General features: G+C 41.4%; 1 protein-coding gene across 3 annotated transcripts in view; it reads left to right on the forward strand.

Moving 5' to 3' along the window:
- The window catches only part of CACNA2D3 (calcium voltage-gated channel auxiliary subunit alpha2delta 3), a 951,279-nt gene that overhangs the window by 368,107 nt on the left and 562,757 nt on the right, over positions 1-20,415 (forward strand). For all 3 annotated transcript variants that reach the window (XR_004670571.3, XM_003818723.8, XM_034956678.3), the window contains exon 5: positions 6,581-6,743. Coding sequence is in view for 2 of the 3 variants with exons in the window: in XM_003818723.8 (XP_003818771.6) it covers positions 6,581-6,743 (163 nt within the window). In the remaining variant the exon portion in view is untranslated. The remainder of the gene's footprint in view (positions 1-6,580; positions 6,744-20,415) is intronic.

Consider the following 20,415-nt stretch of genomic DNA (forward strand, 5'->3'; position numbering starts at 1 on the left):
ACCTAAGCACCTTTATTTGATGTCAATTGACCATATATGTGCAGCTTTATTTCTGCACTCTCCGTTTCATGATCTGTTTGTCTATTCTAATGCTAATACCATACTGCTTTGATTAATTTGATTTAGAGGAAGGCCTAAAATCAGAAAATGTGAGTCCTTGGGCTTTTTTCTTCTTTTTAAAAATTGTTTTGAAAATTGAGGTCTCTTTTACTTATATGTAAAATTTTAAATCAGCTTTTCAATTTATATTAAAAATGCTTATATATTTTGATTGGGAGTTCATTGAATTTATAGATCACTTTGGGAAGAACTTGCATCATAAAATAGAATTCTCCAATTTTTGAGCAAGCTACCTCTGTCCATTTATATAAGTCTTCTTTAAGTTCAAACAAATATTTTGTGGTTTTTAGTACTTTGTAGTATACAGACATTGCACATAGTTTAATATACACCTATTATAGTTTAATTGATACCTATTTTATTCTATGCTATCATAAATGCTATTATTTTCCAGTTCAATTTCCAACTGTTTTGTGTTAGTATATTGAAATAAAATGGATTTTGTGTATTTATTTTGTATTCTGTGATCTTGTTAACTCTCTTTTAAGTTATATTATGTGAATTCCTTAGGATTTTCTATATAGACAAAATCTATGTAGAAAAGTAAAGACAGATTTTTTTCCCTTTTCAATACCTATGGCTTTTGTTTATTTATTTGTCTTACAGTATTTGCCAGGACCACCTTTACAGTATTGAATAGAAGTGGTAAGACAACCTTGCCTTGTTCCTGATCTTAGGGGGAAAACATTCAGTGCTTCTTCATCAATATAATGTCAGATACAGGTTTTTTTTGTAAATCCTTTTCATTAGGTTGAAGATATTTTTCCTTATTTCAAATTTCCTGAGGGTTTTTATGATGAACAAAAATTGAATTCTATCACATGCTTTTTCTTTATCTATTTGATGTTATGATTTTCCTTCTTTGTTCTGTTGATGTGGTGAATTATGTTGATTAATCAAATATTAAACCAACCTTGAATTCCTGGGATTAATACAATTTGGTCGTGATGTATTATCCCTTTATTTATAGGTGGATTTGATTTAAAATTTTGTTAAGATTTTTGTATCTAGGCTTATGAGGGATATTGGCGTATAGTTTTTTTTTTTTTTTAAAGTTCTTGTTTGGTGTCAAGGTTAGGCTACCCTCATTAAATTAGATAGGAAGTATTTTCTCCTCTAATTTTCCTAAAGAGTCTATATAAGATTGTTTGTATTTTTTTCTCATATATTTGATAGAATCCATCAGTTAAGGCATATGAACCTAGAGTTGTTTGTTTTATCATGGCTATTAACAGTGAAATCAATATCTTTTGTATTTCTAGGGCCAGTTATATTTTGTATTTCTTCTTGTGTCCATTTTGATAATTTCTGTTTCCCAAGGAGTTTGACATTTAACCTAAGTTATTGAACTTATTGGCATAAAGTTGTTTGTAATATTCCCTTATCCTTTCATTATCTGTAGGATCTGGAGTAATGTTTCCTCTTTCATCCCAGATACTGGTATTTTCTGCTTTCTTACTTTTTTTCTTAATCAGTGTAACTAGAATTTCATAATTTTGTTCATTATATTAACCAAATTTTGGTATTATTGATTTTTTCCTGTTACTTGTTTTGTTTTAAATTTCTGTACTTATCTCTATTACTTTATTCCTTCTTTTAACATTGAGTTTCATTTATTCATCTTTTTAATACCTTGTTAAGGTAGAATCTTGAGGTAGACTATTTATCTTGAAATTTTTTTCTTCTATATTATAAGCTTTTAAATGTGTAACTTCTTCTCTAAGCTCTGCTTTCGTTGCATCTCACAAATATTGATATGTTGTTTTCATTATGATTAATTTCAAAATATTTTCCAATTTCCCATGTCATTTTTTTCCTTGACATATGTATTATTAATAAGTATTTTGTTTAATATCCAAATCTTTAGTCTATTTGCAGGTATCATCTTTTATTAAAATCTAGATATCAATGATATTTTTCATATCAATATCATACATTGATTTCTAAATGTAGCTCATTATTATCAGAGAACATAGTATGTGGATTTCAGTCATTTTAAATTTATTAAGACTTATTTGATGGCCCAGTATATGATCTAGAAAAGAATGTGTGCTCTGCAGTTGTTAGGTATGGAGTTCTATAAATGTTAACTAGGTTAAGTTTGAAAGTAGTATTGCTACAGGACCAACCCACAATAAAAATCCTGAATGCTGAGTCTCTGTTAGACACCACTTCCAATGTATTATTACAACTCATTAATAGAAGAATTAAGTATAATCTCTGTGATTGCACTGGGGCAGAACTCTTGGAAGGTTGCACCTGGATTCCTTGGGACTTTGCCTCATGTACCCCTTCCCTTTGTTAATTTTTATTTGGATCTTTGTACTATAATTTTAAAAAGAACAAATTTTTGGTTTCATTGATTCTACTGATTTTCTGTTTTTAATTTCATTGATTTCTGCTTTGCAGAATAAAAAATATACATTTTTTCTGCTTACTTTAGATTTAATATGCTCTTCTTTTTCTAGTTTTCTAAAGTAGAAGCTTAGATGATTGCTTCTAGATCTTCTTTTCTCTTCTGATACATGTGTTCAGTGCTATAAATTTCCTTGTAAGCTTTGCTTTTGCTACATCCCACACCTTTTGATAGGCTGTGTTTTCATTTTAATTTTTTAAAAAATTATCTTGAGAATTCTTTTAAAAGTATGTTGTCTAATCTCCAAATATTTTGGGATTTTTTTCAGCTATCTTTTTTGTTATTGATTTCCAGTTTAATTTCATTGTGGTCTGAGAGCAGACACCGTATGATTTCCATTCTTTTAAGTTTGTGAAGATGTGTTTTAGGGCCCCTGATGTGGTCTATCTTGAATGTTCCAAGCAAGCATCTTTACATGCTTAAGAAGAATGTGTATTCTTCTCTTGTTGGATGAAGTATTCTATAAATGTAAATTAGATCCAATTGATGGTATTGTTCATTTCAACTGTATTCTTACCAGTACTTTGCCTCCTGAGTCTGTCAGTTACTGATACAGGGGCATTTAAGTCTTTAACTATAATAGCTAGTTCATCTGTTTCTCCTTGCAGTTCTATCAGTCTTTGTTTCATGTATTTTAACACTGTGCTGTTAGATGCATACTACATTAAGGATTGCTTTGTCTTCTTAGAGAATTGACCTCTTTATCATTAAGTAATGCCTGCCTATCTTATTCCTTGATAATTTTCCCTGCTCTGAAGTCTGTTTTGTCTGAAATTAAACCAACTACCCTCACTTTCTTTTGATTAATGTTAGCATGGTATATCTTTCTTCATCCCTTTACTTTTAATATATCTGTGTCTTTATGTTTAAAGTGGGCTTCTTATGGACAAAATATAGTTAGGTCTTGTATTTTAATCTACTCTGCCAGCCTCTGTCTTTTGATTGATGTATTTATTCCATGCTCATTCAAGGTGATTATTGATATAGTTGGATTTATATGTACCATATTTGTAACAGTTTTCTATTCACTACACCAGGTCCGTCCATCTTCCTTCCTTCTTTCCTTCCTTCCTTTCTTTCTCTCACTTTTCTTTTCTTTTCTTTTCTTTTTTCTTTTCTTTTCCTTCCTTTCTTTCTTTCTTTTTCTTTCCTTCTTTCTTTCTTTTTTTTCTTCTACTCTTTTTCTGCCTTCTCTAGTTTTAATTGAACATGTTATGTGACTTAATTTTCTCTCCTCTCTTAGCATATAAATTATGCTTCCTTTTACAGTTATTTTAGTAGTTGCCTTAAAGTTTGCTGTATGCATTTACAACTAATTTAAGTCCACTTCAGATAACCTTACACTACTTCATCTGTAGTGCAGGTATCTTATAACTGAGTGTCTTGGCCATTTGTGCTGCTACAACAGAATACCTGAGACTTTATAAATTCTTCTTAATTTATAAAGAAAAGAAATTTATTTTCTCACAGTTCTGGAGGCTGGAAAGCCCAAGATCAAGGTGCTGGCATGTTTAGTGTGTGGTGTAGGCTGCTCTGTTTCCAATATGATGCACTGATACTGTATCCTCTTGAAGGGAAGAGTGTTGTTTCCTCACCTGGTAGAAGATAGAATGGAAAAAGGGACAGACTTTCTCTGTCAATCCCTGTTATAAGGACATCTAATCCCATTCATGAGGGAGGAGCCCTCATGGCCTATTCATCTCTTAATGACCACACCACTTATTACTGTCACATTATAACACCTAAAATTTGGAGGGAACACATTCAAATCATAGTACAGAGTATTCCACATTCCTCCCTCCAGTTTCTTATAACACTGCTATTATTCATTTCACTTATCCATAGACAGTAATTTATTACTATTATTATTTTGAACAAGCTGTTATATGTTAGATTAGTTAAGAATAACAAAATATTTTATCTACCTTCATTTATTCTTGCTCTAACACTATTTTTTTTTTTTTTTTGGTAAGACAGGGTCTCACTCTGTCACCCAGGCTAGAGTACATTGGCACAATCATGACTCACTGCAGCCTCAACCTCCTAGGCTCTGGTGATCCTCCTGGTTCAGCCTCCTAAGTAGCTGGGACTACAGGCGGGTGCCACCGCAACCGACTAATTTGCCTGACTAATTTTTTTTTTTTTTTTTTGTAGAGACAGGGTTTCACCATGTTGCCTAGGGTGGTCTTGAACTGCTGGGCTCAAGCAATCCTCCTGCCTTGGTTTCCCAAAGTTCTGGGATTACAAGTGTGAGCCACTGTGCCTGGCCAAACATTCTTCCTGTCTTAATGCAGATGAGAATTTCTAAACTATATCATTTTGCTTCTCTCTTAAGAACTTTTAACAATTCTTGCAAGGCAAGTCTACTGGCAACAGATTCCTTCATTTTTGTTTGCCTGAGAAGGTCTTTATTTCTCCTTTACTTGTGAAGGGTAATTTCATGGGATACAGAATTCTAGGTTGATGGTTCTTTCTTTGAACACTTTTTAAGTGGTTCACTCCATTCTCTTCTTGCCTGGATGGCTTCTGAAGAGAAGTCTGATGTAATCCTTATCCCTGTTCCCCTACAGGTAAGATTCTCCCACCCGCTTTCTGGTTTCTTTCAAGATTTTCTCTTTGTCTTTGATTTTATACAGTTTGAATATGATATGTGTAGATGTAAATCTTTGTAATATTCATTGTGTTCAGTGTTCTCTCAACTTCCTTGATCTGTAGCTTGATTTTTGTCATTAATTTTGGAAAATACTCAGCCATTATTATTTCAAATATTTCAGTTTCCATTCTTCTCAGTCTGGTGTCCCATTACACATATGTTATACGTTTTGTGATTATCTCACAATTCTTGGATATTCTGTTCCCTTTCTATTTTCTCTTCTTTTTGCATTTCTTTTTGGGGAGTTTCTTTTGACACATCTTCATCCTCTGCAATTATTTCCTTGGCTGTGTTCAGTCTACTAATGAACCAGCAAAGGTATTCTTCATTTCTGTTACAATGTTTTTGATTTCTAGCATTTCACATTGATTCTTTCATAGAATATCCATCTCTCTGCTTATATTACCCATCTGTTCTTACATGTTGTCCACTTTTTCCATTAGCCTCTAGAGCATATTAATTGTAGTTATTTTAAGGTTCTGCTCTGTTAATTCCACCCACACCTGCCATTGGCCATCTGATACAGTAGATTTAAGCACAGACTCAAGATAGATGGCCTGTATTTGAATTCTGGCTTTCCTTATCAGCTATGTAATTTTTTGCAGGACGTATACATTCTCTATTCCTAAGTGTCCTCATTTGTGAAGTAGGAATACTCATAAAATCCACCTCATAACATTGTTAGGAGAATCAGATGAGTTAACACATGAAAGGCACTTAGAGTAATTTCTGACACAAAGTAAGCCTTCTGTATATGTGAGATGATGATATAGCCATTTGTAAATCATGCCAGCACACTCCCATCTGAGGGCTTTTCCCTTGCTGTTCTTTCTCGGATGTTTCCCTGATGGCCACACCACTGGATTTCTCCCCTCATTTAATCTCTATTTGAGTGTTGCCATCGCAGTGAGACCTTCTCAAACACCATGTATAAACACACAGTCCTTCTGAAGCTGCTAATCCCTTTACCCTGCTGTATTATTTTTCCATAGCAAGCATGATGATCTGATGTATATTTGCCTGTTATTTTTTGCTGATTTTCAGCCTCCTTCAACTTAATATAGGCTGCATAAAGTCAGGGTCTCTCTTCAAAATTTAAAGAATTAAAATGTTTCTAGGGCAGTTTTCTCTATATGCACATAAGAAAGTACTGCGTTGCCCCTTAACATTTATGTTTTCTGGGAGTATTTAGTGACATTGGAAAATATTTATATAATGCTATCTCACCCATGCAAAAGCAGCCATGGACAGTACATAAAACATAAAAAGATTATGTGAGCAGATGAAGGTCCACAGTGTAAGGGATGGCACATGGCCTGTGCCCAGGTCTAAGTGAGTTCACAGCCCTCTTCCCTAAGCCACATGTAATGTTTTTTGACTTTGTCTTTCAGTATGAATACTTCAATGCTGTGCTGATAAATGAAAGGGATAAAGACGGGAATTTTTTGGAGCTGGGGAAGGAATTCATCTTAGCCCCAAATGACCATTTTAATAATTTGCCTGTGAACATCAGTCTAAGTGACGTCCAAGTACCAACGAACATGTACAACAAAGGTAAGACTCCCAGCCGCTGCTCCTTTTAGGAGGTGAAGAATCAGGGGGTTGAGAAGTAGGGGCTGGCTGGTTTGGGATATAGTTTTGGTTTGTTTCATTTTTTTTGAAAAGCACAGTTATAAGCTGAGTGTGTCAGGTATCAACTGGATAGGTGAAGCATGTACCTGTTCTGCCTGGAGCTTCTGGGCTTGCTGTTTCTCTGGCTGGTTGTTTACATCAGGCTCTCTAACATGTAGAATAGGGGTTGGCAGTTTCTATAAAGGACCAGATAGTAAATATCTTAGGCTTTGCCAGCCATAGAGTCTCTGTTGCAACTCTGCTGTTCAGGCACAAACGCAGCCAAATGGCTGTGTTCCAGTGAAATTTACCTACAAAAAGAGATGGCTGGATGTAACCTGCAGGCTGTAGTCTGCTGACCCCTGATGTGGTACCTTTGTTTTCTTCTTCCAGTTTGTGGAATGGCATTTAAGGGCTGGAGAGCTCCTAGGGGTGCAATGGAAACAGCTGGGGTCTTTTCTTAGAGTATAAAGCAGCATGGACCTTAACAGAATTCCTTATTTCCAGGCTTGTGTGCCTCAAATCCAGTCTTCACATAAACTCTAGAGTTTATTTTTCCCTAAGTTCCCATCTGCCATTTCCAGTTGGAATTATAGTGGCCAAGGACTGGGCTCTGACATCGGATGGACTCTGGTCAGACCGTGTTCTACTTCCTTCTGGCTGTGACCTTGGGCACGTCACCTCATCTTTTTAGGTCTGAATTTTCTCATCTTATGATGTGAATAATAATCATATCTACCTCATGGGGGTGGTTTTGAGGGCTAAATGGAATAATGTTTATAAAGGGTTTAAGTTGTTTTCAGCATCTTTATCCTATTGCTATTGAGTAGTAGTTTTCAGCATCTTTATCCTATCGCTATTGAGTAGTAGTTTGCTCTGCTTGGTCATAGCTAAAAAACTTCTAAACAAAGAACTATCCTCCTAGAAAAATAAGCCAGAAAGTCATGGAATCTTCAAAGTAAAAAATATGCCACATTGTCTCCCATCAAGGTTTCAAAGATATCAGGGGCCAGTTTCCAAATCATATACAAGAGCTCAGTAGTCAAGAGCAAGGGCTATGGGTTTAAGTCCTGTTCTTCCTCTTGTAGGCTGTGTGATCTTAAGCAAGCAACTTTGCCTTTCTGAGGCTCAGTTTCCCTATTTGTGAAATAGGGATAATGATACTGCCTCCCTCAGAGGGTTAGTGAGAGGATATGAAATGATGTGTGTGTAGCCCTTAATACAACAGTACCATACAGAAAGTGCGCAGTGCATTTTAGCCGCCGTTGTTTTTATTGGAAAATAACATGAATACAAATTGCACTTCTGAAATGTTCTAAGTCACTATTTAAGGGGTTTGGTCAGTGATTAAAGAGATTCCAACTAACTGTCTCTGAAACATTTTTCTTATGCGTGTTGGATATTAGGTATAGTTGGATACATAATGTCTCTTTTTCCTGGTTTACCTGTTATCCATCCTTAAGAGTCAGTGGAGGCAGTACCCCATTCATTAACTGTTCTGATAGTTACTGGGGATTCCGAGGTGAATCAGATGCAGCCCCTCCCTCAAGAGATTCACAGTTCATATAGGGAACAGATAATGAGATAATTAGAACACCATGTATCACATATTGGCCACAGTGTGGACAGCCAGGGGACAGTGGGAGTGCCAAGGATGGGACCTGTCTACTTCTTCACATGGGCAGGGCCACAGTTCATCTTTTTTTCATTTTTCCTCTTAGAGAAAGTGATGTCAATCTAAACAAATCCTAGAGGGCTCTGGACTGGGCCATATCCTCTACCCTACTCTTTACTTTGGACTCTTCCTTAGAAACAAATGGAACCAAGACATAGAGGGCTGAGCTCAGCTTCATTTAGTGGAGTTTAGTTCTCTAGAATGATCCTGTCAGCAGATGAAATCCTAAATGAAACTGCCCCTTTTTGTGCGATGTGGCCAAAAGAAAGCCATCTTCTTGGCATTCAATATATTCCCAACTGAAGATGAAAAATTAACATGATTTTACAGAGCAATTTCAGACGTAAAACAATTCAGAATGATCTTTTAAAATATGACAGTTGCTTCAAGGTTTCTTGAGCCATTAACACCATTATAGAGATTTAATTGCACCTCTAGCTTTAAAGGCATAATTGTGCCTTTTAATGGTAGTAACATGTAAGGGACCCACACCACCACTGATCACCCAGGCTATAGAATCATGCTTGTAATGATTCCTAGACAGAATCTTCAGGGATAGTCAGATTTTTTTGAGCCGTGGGAGGTAGATAATGATATTCAAAGTCATCCTCAGCAGCCCTCCTGGGATCTGCCCATCACCTCTGCCCAGTCCATTGTCACCCAGCCAGGCTGTGGGGCATGGACCAGGGTCAGCCAGGTGTTCTGTCTTGTCTCAGCCAGGTAGTGAATCACTGCTCAAGGGCAGAGGAGAGGCAGGGACTTCAGGCAAATTCCTGTCTCCACTCTACCTAATTCAAACCAGCCCCTAACAGCCTTTTTTTTTTTCCTTTTCAAGCTACAGAAATATATTTTATGTTTAGAAGGTCCTCCAGCTCAGATCTAGTTATTGATGACTTACTCAAAACAAATGCTCGGAGATTGGTCACTGGCTGTGCTGTTTTTGGGTTGGAAACCTTACCCCCAACAAAGAAAACCAATACAAGGTCATTCTCTCCTAGCTGCTTGGACTTCTGTGGGCATATACCAAAGTGGTTTGATACTTGCCTAGGAGCTTCTGTGATCTATGTTCTGGGGTATAATTTTTGGTCCTAGATGAAACTAGCTGGTAAACTCTACTTGCTTTCTACAGTCTGCTTTCTGCCTCCGTGGGCGGGCCTGGCAACTGGGCTGCTCAGCCGGGTTCATGCTTTCCTCTCTGGCTGAGGTGCCTTTCTCTTGAGCACTGAAAGAGACTGCAGCTTCAAAGTTGGTGATGTGGGCAAGCTGTGCCCATGGGAACTCAAAGAGGCATATTCATAGAGTGTTTAGAAATGCTTCTCAGGGCCCTCAGCGTGCCTGATGCAGCAGCTTTTTTCATGAAACTCCTTCAGCAGATGTTTGCTGAGTGGCTGCTCTGGCATCCCCAGCCTGTGAGTCTTACTATTTTGGAGACTTTGAAGATGAATGGCTGATACCTTTAGAGCCGTAAATGAGTCCATATCCTCTATGAGTAAAGCAAGAGGCAGGATGCTTTTGCAAGAACTGCTGATGATCTGGCAGAGAATTCAGATAAAGCTGAACTCTTTTAAGGACTTTCTCAACTGAAGTGCTGTAAAGTTTATACGTATATATACACATTATATACACACACATACATATATACATACACACACATATACAGTACGTATACACATACACCTTATATGTATGTGCATGTTTCTGTCTATGGGCAGGTCTGTGCATGTGTGTTTGTAAATATGTGAATGTGTGTGAAAGAAAATGCTGTGCTCTCAACTTATTCCTTCATTTCCATTTTCCACCTCTGTCCACCCAGGTGAGACCCTGCTTTTGTTCACTGAACACACCTTCCTTTTTCTTCCATTGTAGTTTATTTCACTGTTTTTATTCCTATTATCCCTGTCCCTCCTTTCCTGCTTGTCCTAATGCCTATTCTTAGAAACCAGCTCAAATATAACCTCCTTGATTCTTTTTGTCTTGTGTGATGGAAGTGACTTTTGTTTATTCCTCTGCTCTAGCACTGCTCTGTTCTGTGAATGCAGAGCATGCAGTCTTTCCTTCTCTACTTTAGGTTCTCTGAGGGCAGAGGACCCTGCAGATGCAGCCTTGTGCCCCCTTTACCCCTGCCCATGCTCTTTACAGATGTGTTTTTCCCAGATGTTGGTTGGTGTGGAAGACACTGACACCTGTGCCTCCTGGGCTATGAGACGTCATCCAGGGCTGTGGTGTTTTCATGGTTCTTATAAGCAACAGAAACAGAACCTGGCTGATAGCAAAGAAACTTTTTGAGAGGAGACTGGGTGGCCCACAGACTCTTCAGGAAAGCTAAAGAATAAGGCCTGGAAATGTCTGGGAATGGAGGGAGGCTGGGGCCAGAGTCACACCCAGAGTCACACCCAGATCCAACCTGACAAGGACCCACTGACCCCAGGGTTGCCCTACTCTCACATCTGTAACTGCATACAATACCTGTGCCTCGTTTTCCTCATCCCTAAGCTGGAGATGACAATCATAGTGAGTTGCCTCGGGGGATGTGCTGAGGATTGAACACTTAGAGGGGTGGATGGCACATGGTGTCCATCCAGGACTCAAGTGCTGTGGTCTGAATGTTTGTGTCCTTCCAAAATCTGTATGTTGAAACCTAATCACCCAGGTGATGGCATTAAAAGGGGGGCCTTTAGCAGGTGAGTAGGTACTGTAACTCCAAGACTGAGGGAGCTTGTTGTCCAAGGGGGCTGTGGAGTGGGGCAAGTTGGGCAGATCCCAGCCAAAGTGGCAGCAGCAGTGGGAACAACTGCTCCTTTGTGGAAGTCAGAAAGGCAATTATGGAGCCTGGAAGGGCTGGCCAGGTGGTGAGAGGCTGTGGGAGCCATCAGGAGGTCATGAACATGATGGTGACAGGTGAAATATGGCGACAGCTTTGCCAGGAAGAGAGCCACTGAAGAATACCAGTTCCCACTCACACTGAAGAAGAGGGAGAGGGAGGAGGTGTTCAGGGCCTGGTTTGGAGAAAATCCAGAGAAGAACAGCACATGGGCCAAGACTGGATGGATAAGGTGAGAGCCCTTGGGCCTGGGGCCCTAGAGAGCAAGCTCCAGTGAGCATATCAGCCCCATGAAGGCGGGAACCCCAGCAGGATACCCAGCACATGGTAGATGCTCAATAAATACTTATTGCAAGGTAAGGGAATGAATATAGATTACAATCAAAACACTGTTTTCACTTTGTTCTTGCACAGAGGAAGAAAAAACATAGGAAGTAACCCAATCTCAATTCCTCTTCTTCCCCCAGTAACGGAGGACATCCGGGAGAGGTAGGCTGAAGTGGCAGAGGTGAAGGGGAGGTGTGAATTGCAGGACACAGGCTAGACCACGCCTTCATCCTCTAGACTTCCCCAGCAGGGCACCCAGTCAGGCTGGGAAAACTGGGCTGCAAAGCTACATTGTGCTCAGGGTCCAGCCCCTGAAAATGAAAAGAGCTCCAGGAAAGGGAAGACCTGTAACCACCACTGCAGAGCGTGAGAAATCAATCTGTCTGTTACAGTCCAATAGGTTCTTCTAAAAAGCCCAAGAAAAGGGCAGAAGTCTGATGAGATGGCATTGGGTCCCCTGCTTAGGAGCAGAGAATGCAGGCTGCTGGAGGGATGGGCAGGGTTGCTGAATTTGGATTTGTCAGATGTCTCAACCTATTTTTCAAATGTTGAGCTTGATAAAACACAAAATGCATTTTGCCAGGCACTTTTCCCCTTAATTACATGTGTATATTTTAAGGAAAATTTAATCCATATGTTTCTGATTCGTTTACACGGAAATCATTAAAATGTTGTTTTCCAAGAGCTATTTGATGTGCAAGAAGGCTCACAAACCTTATAAAAAGCTGTTTAAAATTTTTTCCTTTCCCTTTGTTTCTTTTCCCTTCACGTGTGTGTGTGTTTGTGTGTGTGTGTGTGTGTTTGAAAGAGAGGGAGAGAGAGCACACACATAAGTGAACAAGAGTGACTGACCCCAGGATGTCAGAAACAAATTCCAACTTGAAATGGATTTTCTTCTCAGGATTCTGAACTAAAGCATTTGGGTTAGGCTCCAATCTTGCTTCCTTGTTGTCTCCCAGCCCTAATGGAATGTGATGATGATATGGCCATAACTTGGTATTGGGAGTCAAGATCAGAGGAATTACGCCAGAGCACATTGCTCTGGACCTAGAGAAATAGCACTCGAGAACCTCGTCCCACATGGTCTGTTGGTACCTACAGTCCTCAGCAAGGCCCAGGAAACTTTCCCAAGATGTAGTTTGGATTCCAGGAACCCCTATTCCAGCAATGTGAGCATAATAGGACTAAGGCATTTGATAGGAAACATACAAGATAGTGCCACTGAAGTAACTCCACAGCTGTCATCCCAAATTACTCATAGTTTTTCTCTTCTAGTTTGGAAATTATATTTTATATGGCAAAATAACTATCCCTGACTTAAAATTCACAAGTTGAGTGGCTGAGTTCAAGTCTATTGGCAATGCCTCCATACTTCTGCATGTGTATGTGGCACAGATGCGCATAAACATAGGTCTGCAGAGATGTATATGTGTGTATGCATAGGTTTGTGTCTGTATTTTCTCAGAAGTTGTATTAGTAGAAGGAAGGTGTGATTTGGCCCTTTGTGGCTCCTCAGTCCTATGCTTAGGCTTATGTTTAGCCTGGAAGTTGCATTTCATGAATGAGTAGGTGGATGGATGGATAAATGGATGGATGGATGAATAGATGGATTGACACATGCATAGGTAGATGGATGGATGAATGGATGAAGGGTGGGTGAGTGAGTGGATGGATGGATGGATGGATGGATGGGTAGGTGGGGGAATGGATGGATGGATGGATGAATGGATGAATGGATGAAGGGTGGGTGGGTGAGTGGATGGATGGATGGATGGATGGATGAGTGGATTACTTACCAACAGCCATGCTCTGTAGTGAGGACTTTCAGTGCATTATCTCATTGACAATGACCCCATGTGTTATAGAAGCAGTGGGGACCACCATTCTCCAAGGCAATTCTTCCACAGCCTCTGTTCTAGAGTCAGGTCCAGGGAAGTTACCTGGGGCAAAACTCAAAGGCATCACTTTAGGTACACGTGATTCTTTCCCAAAATCCAAGTGAGAAAAGAGTTTATGCTTCCTGCCTAAGGCTCTCTGAAGCACTGTTCCTGTCCCCTGGTTCCCTTTTCACCTGGGTCACTGTCCCTTGCCATCCCCATCATCTCTGTTCTTGTCTACCATGGAGCTCTTCCCAGTGCTATCAAGGAGTCTTTGGAGATTGGCAGGCCTGGGCTTGTATCCAGTGCTGTGAGTATCAGCATGGTGGACTAGAAAGGGCATTTCACTCTTGGGCCCTCTGTTTCTTCATCTGTAAGATGTAAATTGTCATTTTGAGCATTAAAGAAAGTGAAGGTGCAGCATCCAGCAGAACACCTGGCACACGGAGGAATTTGATACACATTGATTCCTCACACTGACTCAGCTCCCAGCAAACCAGATGGGTTACCGTCACTGTCCTGCCAAAAATATGTAGGGGATGCTCTTCCCCAAGCCCAGACCCCTTCCATTCAGCCCTGTTTGTAGAATGAAGTGCAAACACGCTCACAAACCAGCTCTGGTTTACTGCCCTCTTTTCCTGGCTACCCCATTCCCCCTCTTCCTGGTCATGCTAGATCCCAGGACTCCAGACTCTCTGAAGACCTTTGCTTAGGCTCTGACCTCCTGCTGAGGGTACTGTCCTTTCTCCATTCTGGAAAGACCTGTCCTTTCCTGAGAGCCTGGCTCCACGGCTGCCGTGTCTTTCCCTCTGGCCCTAGCCCTCCTCTCCAGAACCATCCTCTGCCCCCTCATTTATGCCCCCGTGTGGGGGTTTTGTCTCTCCTTCTGTTAGATTATTCATCACATTTTTCAGCAGTTTCTTTTTCACTGTACTCTCCTCCCTTGAACTTGGAGGCAGGGGCTGTGTTTTTTTTTTTTCATTCCCTTGGGACCATAGCAGAGGACCTGGAATAGAAATGCGCTTCTAAGTATGTCGTTGAATTGAACTGAATCCTCTTATTACAGGCCATCACAAATGTTTGTTGTTTTATCTATCTGCTTGTTGGTTCTGTCAACTCTTCTTGTATTTAAATTTTGATTCTTGTTTGTTTCTGAAGACAGTAATTTTAGATGTATACCTAATGAAGTAATTACTTTCAGGATCTAATTTGTTTGTATTTTTAATCTCTTTTTTCAAAGGAATGGGAATCCAGATGGAGTCTTGCAGTTGGATAGGAGCTGCACCTAGGCTAGAGAAATTCTGAAAGGTGGTACCAGGAGCAGTAAAGGACAATGGGAGAGCAGGAATGGTTACTAATAGTGTTTTATTTCACCCTGGTGCCCCGACATTTGTGAAAGGTTACAGTAATAGTAGGGAGCTGGAGTTTGTAGATGATTTATTTTTAAAAAATGGCTGAGAGAGGTTTCAAGGTCACTTCTATGATAACTTCAGGATCAAGCACTTGCTTTCTGTGTTTTGCCTGGGAAGGAGAAGAGTGGAGCCACCTTCAGCACCGTGAAAATTGCAGCAGCAAGTGTTGCAGCCTGTGGTGGCAGTCAAGTATGTTCCAGTGGGGGAAAGAGATTAAGAGCTACTGTCCCTGGGCTGACTCAGTTAGTTATATATGCCACAGGTCCCCCTGTTTGAGAAAGGGATTGCCTTGCTGAGGGAAATGCAGACTAGACTTCCAGGATTTAAGAAGCACGGTAGAGACCAGTAGATGGTCTGCAGGTGGCTCCCAGGCCTCCTCAGGAATGCTAGCCAGGTGCCCTGGCCAGCCATCGGGCTCGCACAGGGTGTGTGGTATGAATGTGAATATAACATATCCTTGCTGCCTCCATGTTGACCCTACTCCCACAAAAGGCTCAGACCATGCTTCTTGCTTATCTGTGCAAAGACAATGATAGCACCTATCTCATGGGGGCTTTGTGAAGATAAAATGAAACAACGGATATTAAGCATTTCAGACTACTGTGTAACAAAAGTTTACTGAGAGCTCAATTGTTAGTATTGTTATAAGAATGATGATAGTGACACCAGGTCCCTCACAGTGGCATGGCTTATGCCTGGGAATATCTCTGATCCTGAGCCAGGTAGCCTTCCTTTTTCTCCTGCACCTAGGAAACCCTTTTTTCACTGCAGTTGTACATGAAGAAATTCAGTGAAGAGAGGACAATGTGGAGGTAGAGTTGCTGGGTCAGAGGCTGACAAGCACCCTGGCAGGTGGCTCAGTCTTTGATACCTGCACCTGCTCTCCACCCACCTGCTCATCATGCATGGATGTGGTGAACCTCTGTGTGTCCATGTCCTACTTCTTGGGCCACTTTGCTCCCAGGAAGCTTGGTGTCTATGTCAGTGAAAGGCTGTAGGGCTTCATATTAGTCTGTTTTCACACTGCTGATAAAGACATACCTGAGACTGGGAAGAAAAAGAGGTTTAATGGACTTACAGTTCCACATGGCTGGGGAGGCCTCACAATCATGGCGGAAGGCAAGGAGGAGCAAGTCACATCTTACATGGATGGCAGCAGGCAAAGAGAGAGCTTGTGCCGGGAAGCTCCTCCTTATAAAACCATCAGATCTCGTGAGAGTTATTCACTATCATGAGAACAGCATGGGAAAAACCTGCCCCATGATTCAATTTCCTCCCTCCAGGTCCCTCCCACAACACATGGGAATTCAAGATGAGATTTGGGCGGGGACACAGCCAAACCATATCAGGCTTTAAGTAATGCTCTGCTTTCCTTTTGCTGGTAACTCTTAGAAGGACCTGGGGGCCCTCAGCTGTTTGGAAGCAATAGCTTCCAGGGACATAAAGAAAATCTTTTCATTTTTTACACTCTTTTACTCTTCCCGAATCCAAGCTGATGGAAACTTCTGTCCAGAACACACTATCTACTCATTGACCTTAGAGACACTCACCTGTGCATTAGTCAACTGATGCCTCCATCAGTTTCTTTTCCTTCAGGTAACATTTTTGTGGTGCTTACTATGTTCCAGGCATAATATGATCTCATACAATGCAATCCTACCCCAACTCACTGAAGCAGGAACCATTACTAATTCTCACTTTAGAGGTGAGAAAACTGAGGCTTAGAGACTTGCTCAGAATCACTCAGCTAGCAAAGTGGGCAATCAGCATGCAAGCCCAGTGCTTTGGCTTTAGAACCACCCGGGCTCCACACTGCCTCCCTATACTGTGCATCTCCACCACCCTATACTGTGCATCTCCACCACCCTGATGGCTGAGTTTTCAGCTAGCTATGTCATGCCTGTTTTTTGTTTGTTTGTTTGTTTGTTTGTTTGTTTTGAGATGGAGTATCACTCTGTCACCCAGGCTGGAGTGCAGTGGTGCAATCTCAGCTCATTGCAACCTCTGCCTCCTGGGTTCAAGTGATTCTACTGCCTCAGCCTCCCAAGTAGCTGGGTTTACAGGTGCACATCACCATGCCCAGATAATTTTTGTATTTTTATTAGAGACACCATGTTGGCCAGGCTGGTCTCGAACTCCTGACCTCAAGTGATCCACCTGCCTTGGCCTCCCAAAGTGCTGGGGTTACAGGCATGAGCCACCGCACCCAGCCGTCATGCCTGTTTATATGCACACTTTATATGTGCGGCAAATGTAAGGCCCTGTTTTTGTCAAATTGTGCTATTTTCATCTCAGCATATGAAAATCCATCATAAATGAAAACTAGTCTTATTTTACATAAACACTTCCAATTTCTTCCCTTTATGAAAATAATGTTGCAGCAAAGAGTCGTTTTAAAAATGGGAGGCAAATTCTGCATCAGAATGCCAATGGGTACCAACTGCTCACACATAGGGGATATTTCTGTTGGGAGTGAGACAGTTCCACATTTAATCCTGCAAACTTGCCATACCAAAATATGTCTAAGAGAAGTGAGTAAGGAGGTGATGATGATCAGAATGCAAAAAGGCTCTTCTCCTTGCCAGAAAGTTCACTGCAGTGTGTTTAGGAGAAGTGAATTCCTCCACTATAGCAACTGGAATGGCATTTGCAGAACTGGGTTCTGTGGGACACTGCCACCATCTATTGATTTAATAAATATTCATGGAGCACCTCTAGCATGCCAGACGCTGCATGGGTGTGAGGAGGTGTGGTGAGAGATGAGCAGACTCTGCCCATGCTCTCTTGGAGCTTATAGGTCAGTGGGAAGGCAGGCGGGAAGTCAGCACACAGCTGGGCATATGATGCACCCGGAGGAAATGCTGTGGAGGAAAGGGTTGTGGTACAGTAAGAGTGTATCCCACAGCAGCTCAGCCTGGGCTGAACTGGGAAGGTGGGGGTGGCCACGGGCAGAGGACACTTAGGCCCGCTGCCATCTGAAGGATGGGTAGGAAATAATTTAGCCAGGGGCTGGGGTGGGGTGGGAGGTGGAGAATATTGCGGTGGGAGAGAACACACCACACAAGCTATTGGTAAGTAGTCCTTCACAGAATGTTTTGGGTTGAAATAAGGGAGGGTGATGCCTTGGAGAATCTACTGCTTGTGCCATTGCACTATCTACCTGAGATGTTCAAGGAATACGAATTTCTACTGTAGAAAAAGAAAGCCGTTCAATCTGATGCATCAACTTTTCCCTAAGTTACTTGATTATGGCATCCTTTTATCATGGAACGTCTCAGAAGGTATGGACGTTTCCTGGGACCAAGAGATTCTGCTGAGCTGGAACTCCCTGTGCTCAAGAGAAAGGTCCCAAAGGTGCCCAGCAAGTGACAAAGATGCACAAGAAAAGATGCAGAAGAAAATGCATAGTAAAATCCGTGTGTATGTGTGTTTGTGTGTGTGTGAGAGAGAGAGAGAGAGAGAGAAACAGAGAGAGAGGATATAAGTGGTTGTATATGCAGAAGATTTCTGGAGAGATGTTCAGGAAATTAATAGCGCTGACTTTCCACTTTCTACCCTTCTGTTCAGTTTGAATATTTTATGAGGAACATGTGCTGCTTTTTTAGTAATTAAAAATGAAAGAACTAAAAAAGTTGAGTTACAAAGCTGCCCATCTACAAGTTAATTGTTCAGAGAACACAGCTATCTGATAAAAGGAAATACGCCTGCATGTAAATTGTTAACGGCTTCCCAGGTGCTAGCTTTCTCTGCTTTGTGGTGAAAATGGCCAACAGTAGTTTTGTTAGAGGTAGGAGAACGCCCAAGTAAGTTGTTTCTGGCAGTCAGTGCAGATGCTACCTTTGCAGGAGATTGTATTAAGTTTCATACTGTGTCCTTAGGGTGGCAGTAGTTATTTTAAGATGAATGATGTTGGCCTGGGAAAAGAGAAATGGTTTCCCTCTAAAATGATTCTGTGATACTCTAATCATCTGCCGATGGGTGTCACAGACATGGAAATGCCCTGCCTCAAATATGAAGAACATTCTGCACTTGGGAAAAAAATATGTCAGTGCTTCCAAGGGTCACACTGGAAACTGGGATTAGAAGTGAGGTTTTCTTATCTCAAGAAGTGACTGTGCAGTCCCATTTGTTCTCTCACTGACAGAGAACTTTCAAGAGGACTTTGTGAAGCACCTGTTCCTGGGCCTCAGTGGACCCTCGAGATGGGAGGCCTAGGGCTAAGTGGCCAAGAATGCAGCAGCCAGTCTCCTCTGCTTAGATCCATTGTCAAAAGCCACATCCTGGAGCCTGACATGCATCAGGGACATGTGTCATTGGGGGTTTGGGCCAGGGGTTCCTTGTAGGCCATCTTCACTACCTGATGAATGCCGGACAACAGCACAGGTGGGCTTTGGGGATAAGGTGCCCTCTCTCAGGGATGTTCTCTGCTCAGGGCCACCAGTTCCTTAAGATGACATTTGAAAGTTCACACCTCAGATAGGTGAGTTTCTAGTACAAATGACTTGATGACCTTTCTTATTTCTGAAGACATCACAGGCTGCCCCGTGTGGCAGTGCCATTTCATCATCTCCAAAGTGCCACTGTCTGAACTCTTCCTTCATTCTTAAGTGACAGAGGTATTTCTGTACATTTCTGATGTTTTTCTTTTTTCCACCCTCACTTCACGGTGGTATAACAATTCTCGAGTGGTTTCTACTTCAACAACTGCTGCTGTGCTGTTTCATGCCCACACATGTAGATATTTGCATGTCTCCATAGGCATAGAGATGCAACACACTGTTACTTTATCATCTGGCAGGTGGACTAATCCACATCTTAGAGATCAATAAAATGGCCTAGAGAGATTGAGGGTGCATAACTCTCAGACTGGAGTGAAAAGTCTCTGGGTTCCAAGTCTGGTTGCCCACTAGTGCTTTGAAGCAGAGCCCCAGCGGTTGAGTCCACGTGACCACATCTTCACCCGTGTCTACTTTATTCAAGTCCCAGGCTGGATGTGGGGAAATTGGATCAGAACTGACTTTCAGAGACTTTTCTGGGGTAGATTTTCATGTTCTCTACTCACTGCTATCACAGGCAGAGTGGGAGGAGGGGAATTAGCAAGACAAAGTGCCCCCAAAATCCAGATGAAGAGGTGATGAAGGGCTGTCTGTTGGGGCTGCAGGCTCAGGACCAGTCGGGGTACCTGTGATAGACCAGCACTAGTGAGATAGTGGAAGTTTCCCCCTGCAGGAGTGGGAGCCCCAAAAAAGGCTGAGTTGGGTGGTGGTGATTTGCTTTTTCACAAACCACTTTACAGTAGTCCCTTCTAAGGATCACACGGATTTGGGTGGTGGTGATTTGCTTTTCCACAAACCACCTTACAGATGAGAAGACTCAGGCTCAAGAAGGTTAGTTACTTCTTCAAGTGTGAATTTGGATCCAGGTCTGCCTGTTGTCCTAGCTGCGTTGCTTAAGTGGGCAAGAAGAGACTCCCCTTGAGCAGTGGCTTGGGAGAAGCCCAACC

Source organism: Pan paniscus, chromosome 2, assembly GCF_029289425.2.
Source record: "Pan paniscus chromosome 2, NHGRI_mPanPan1-v2.0_pri, whole genome shotgun sequence".
NCBI lineage: Eukaryota > Metazoa > Chordata > Mammalia > Primates > Hominidae > Pan > Pan paniscus.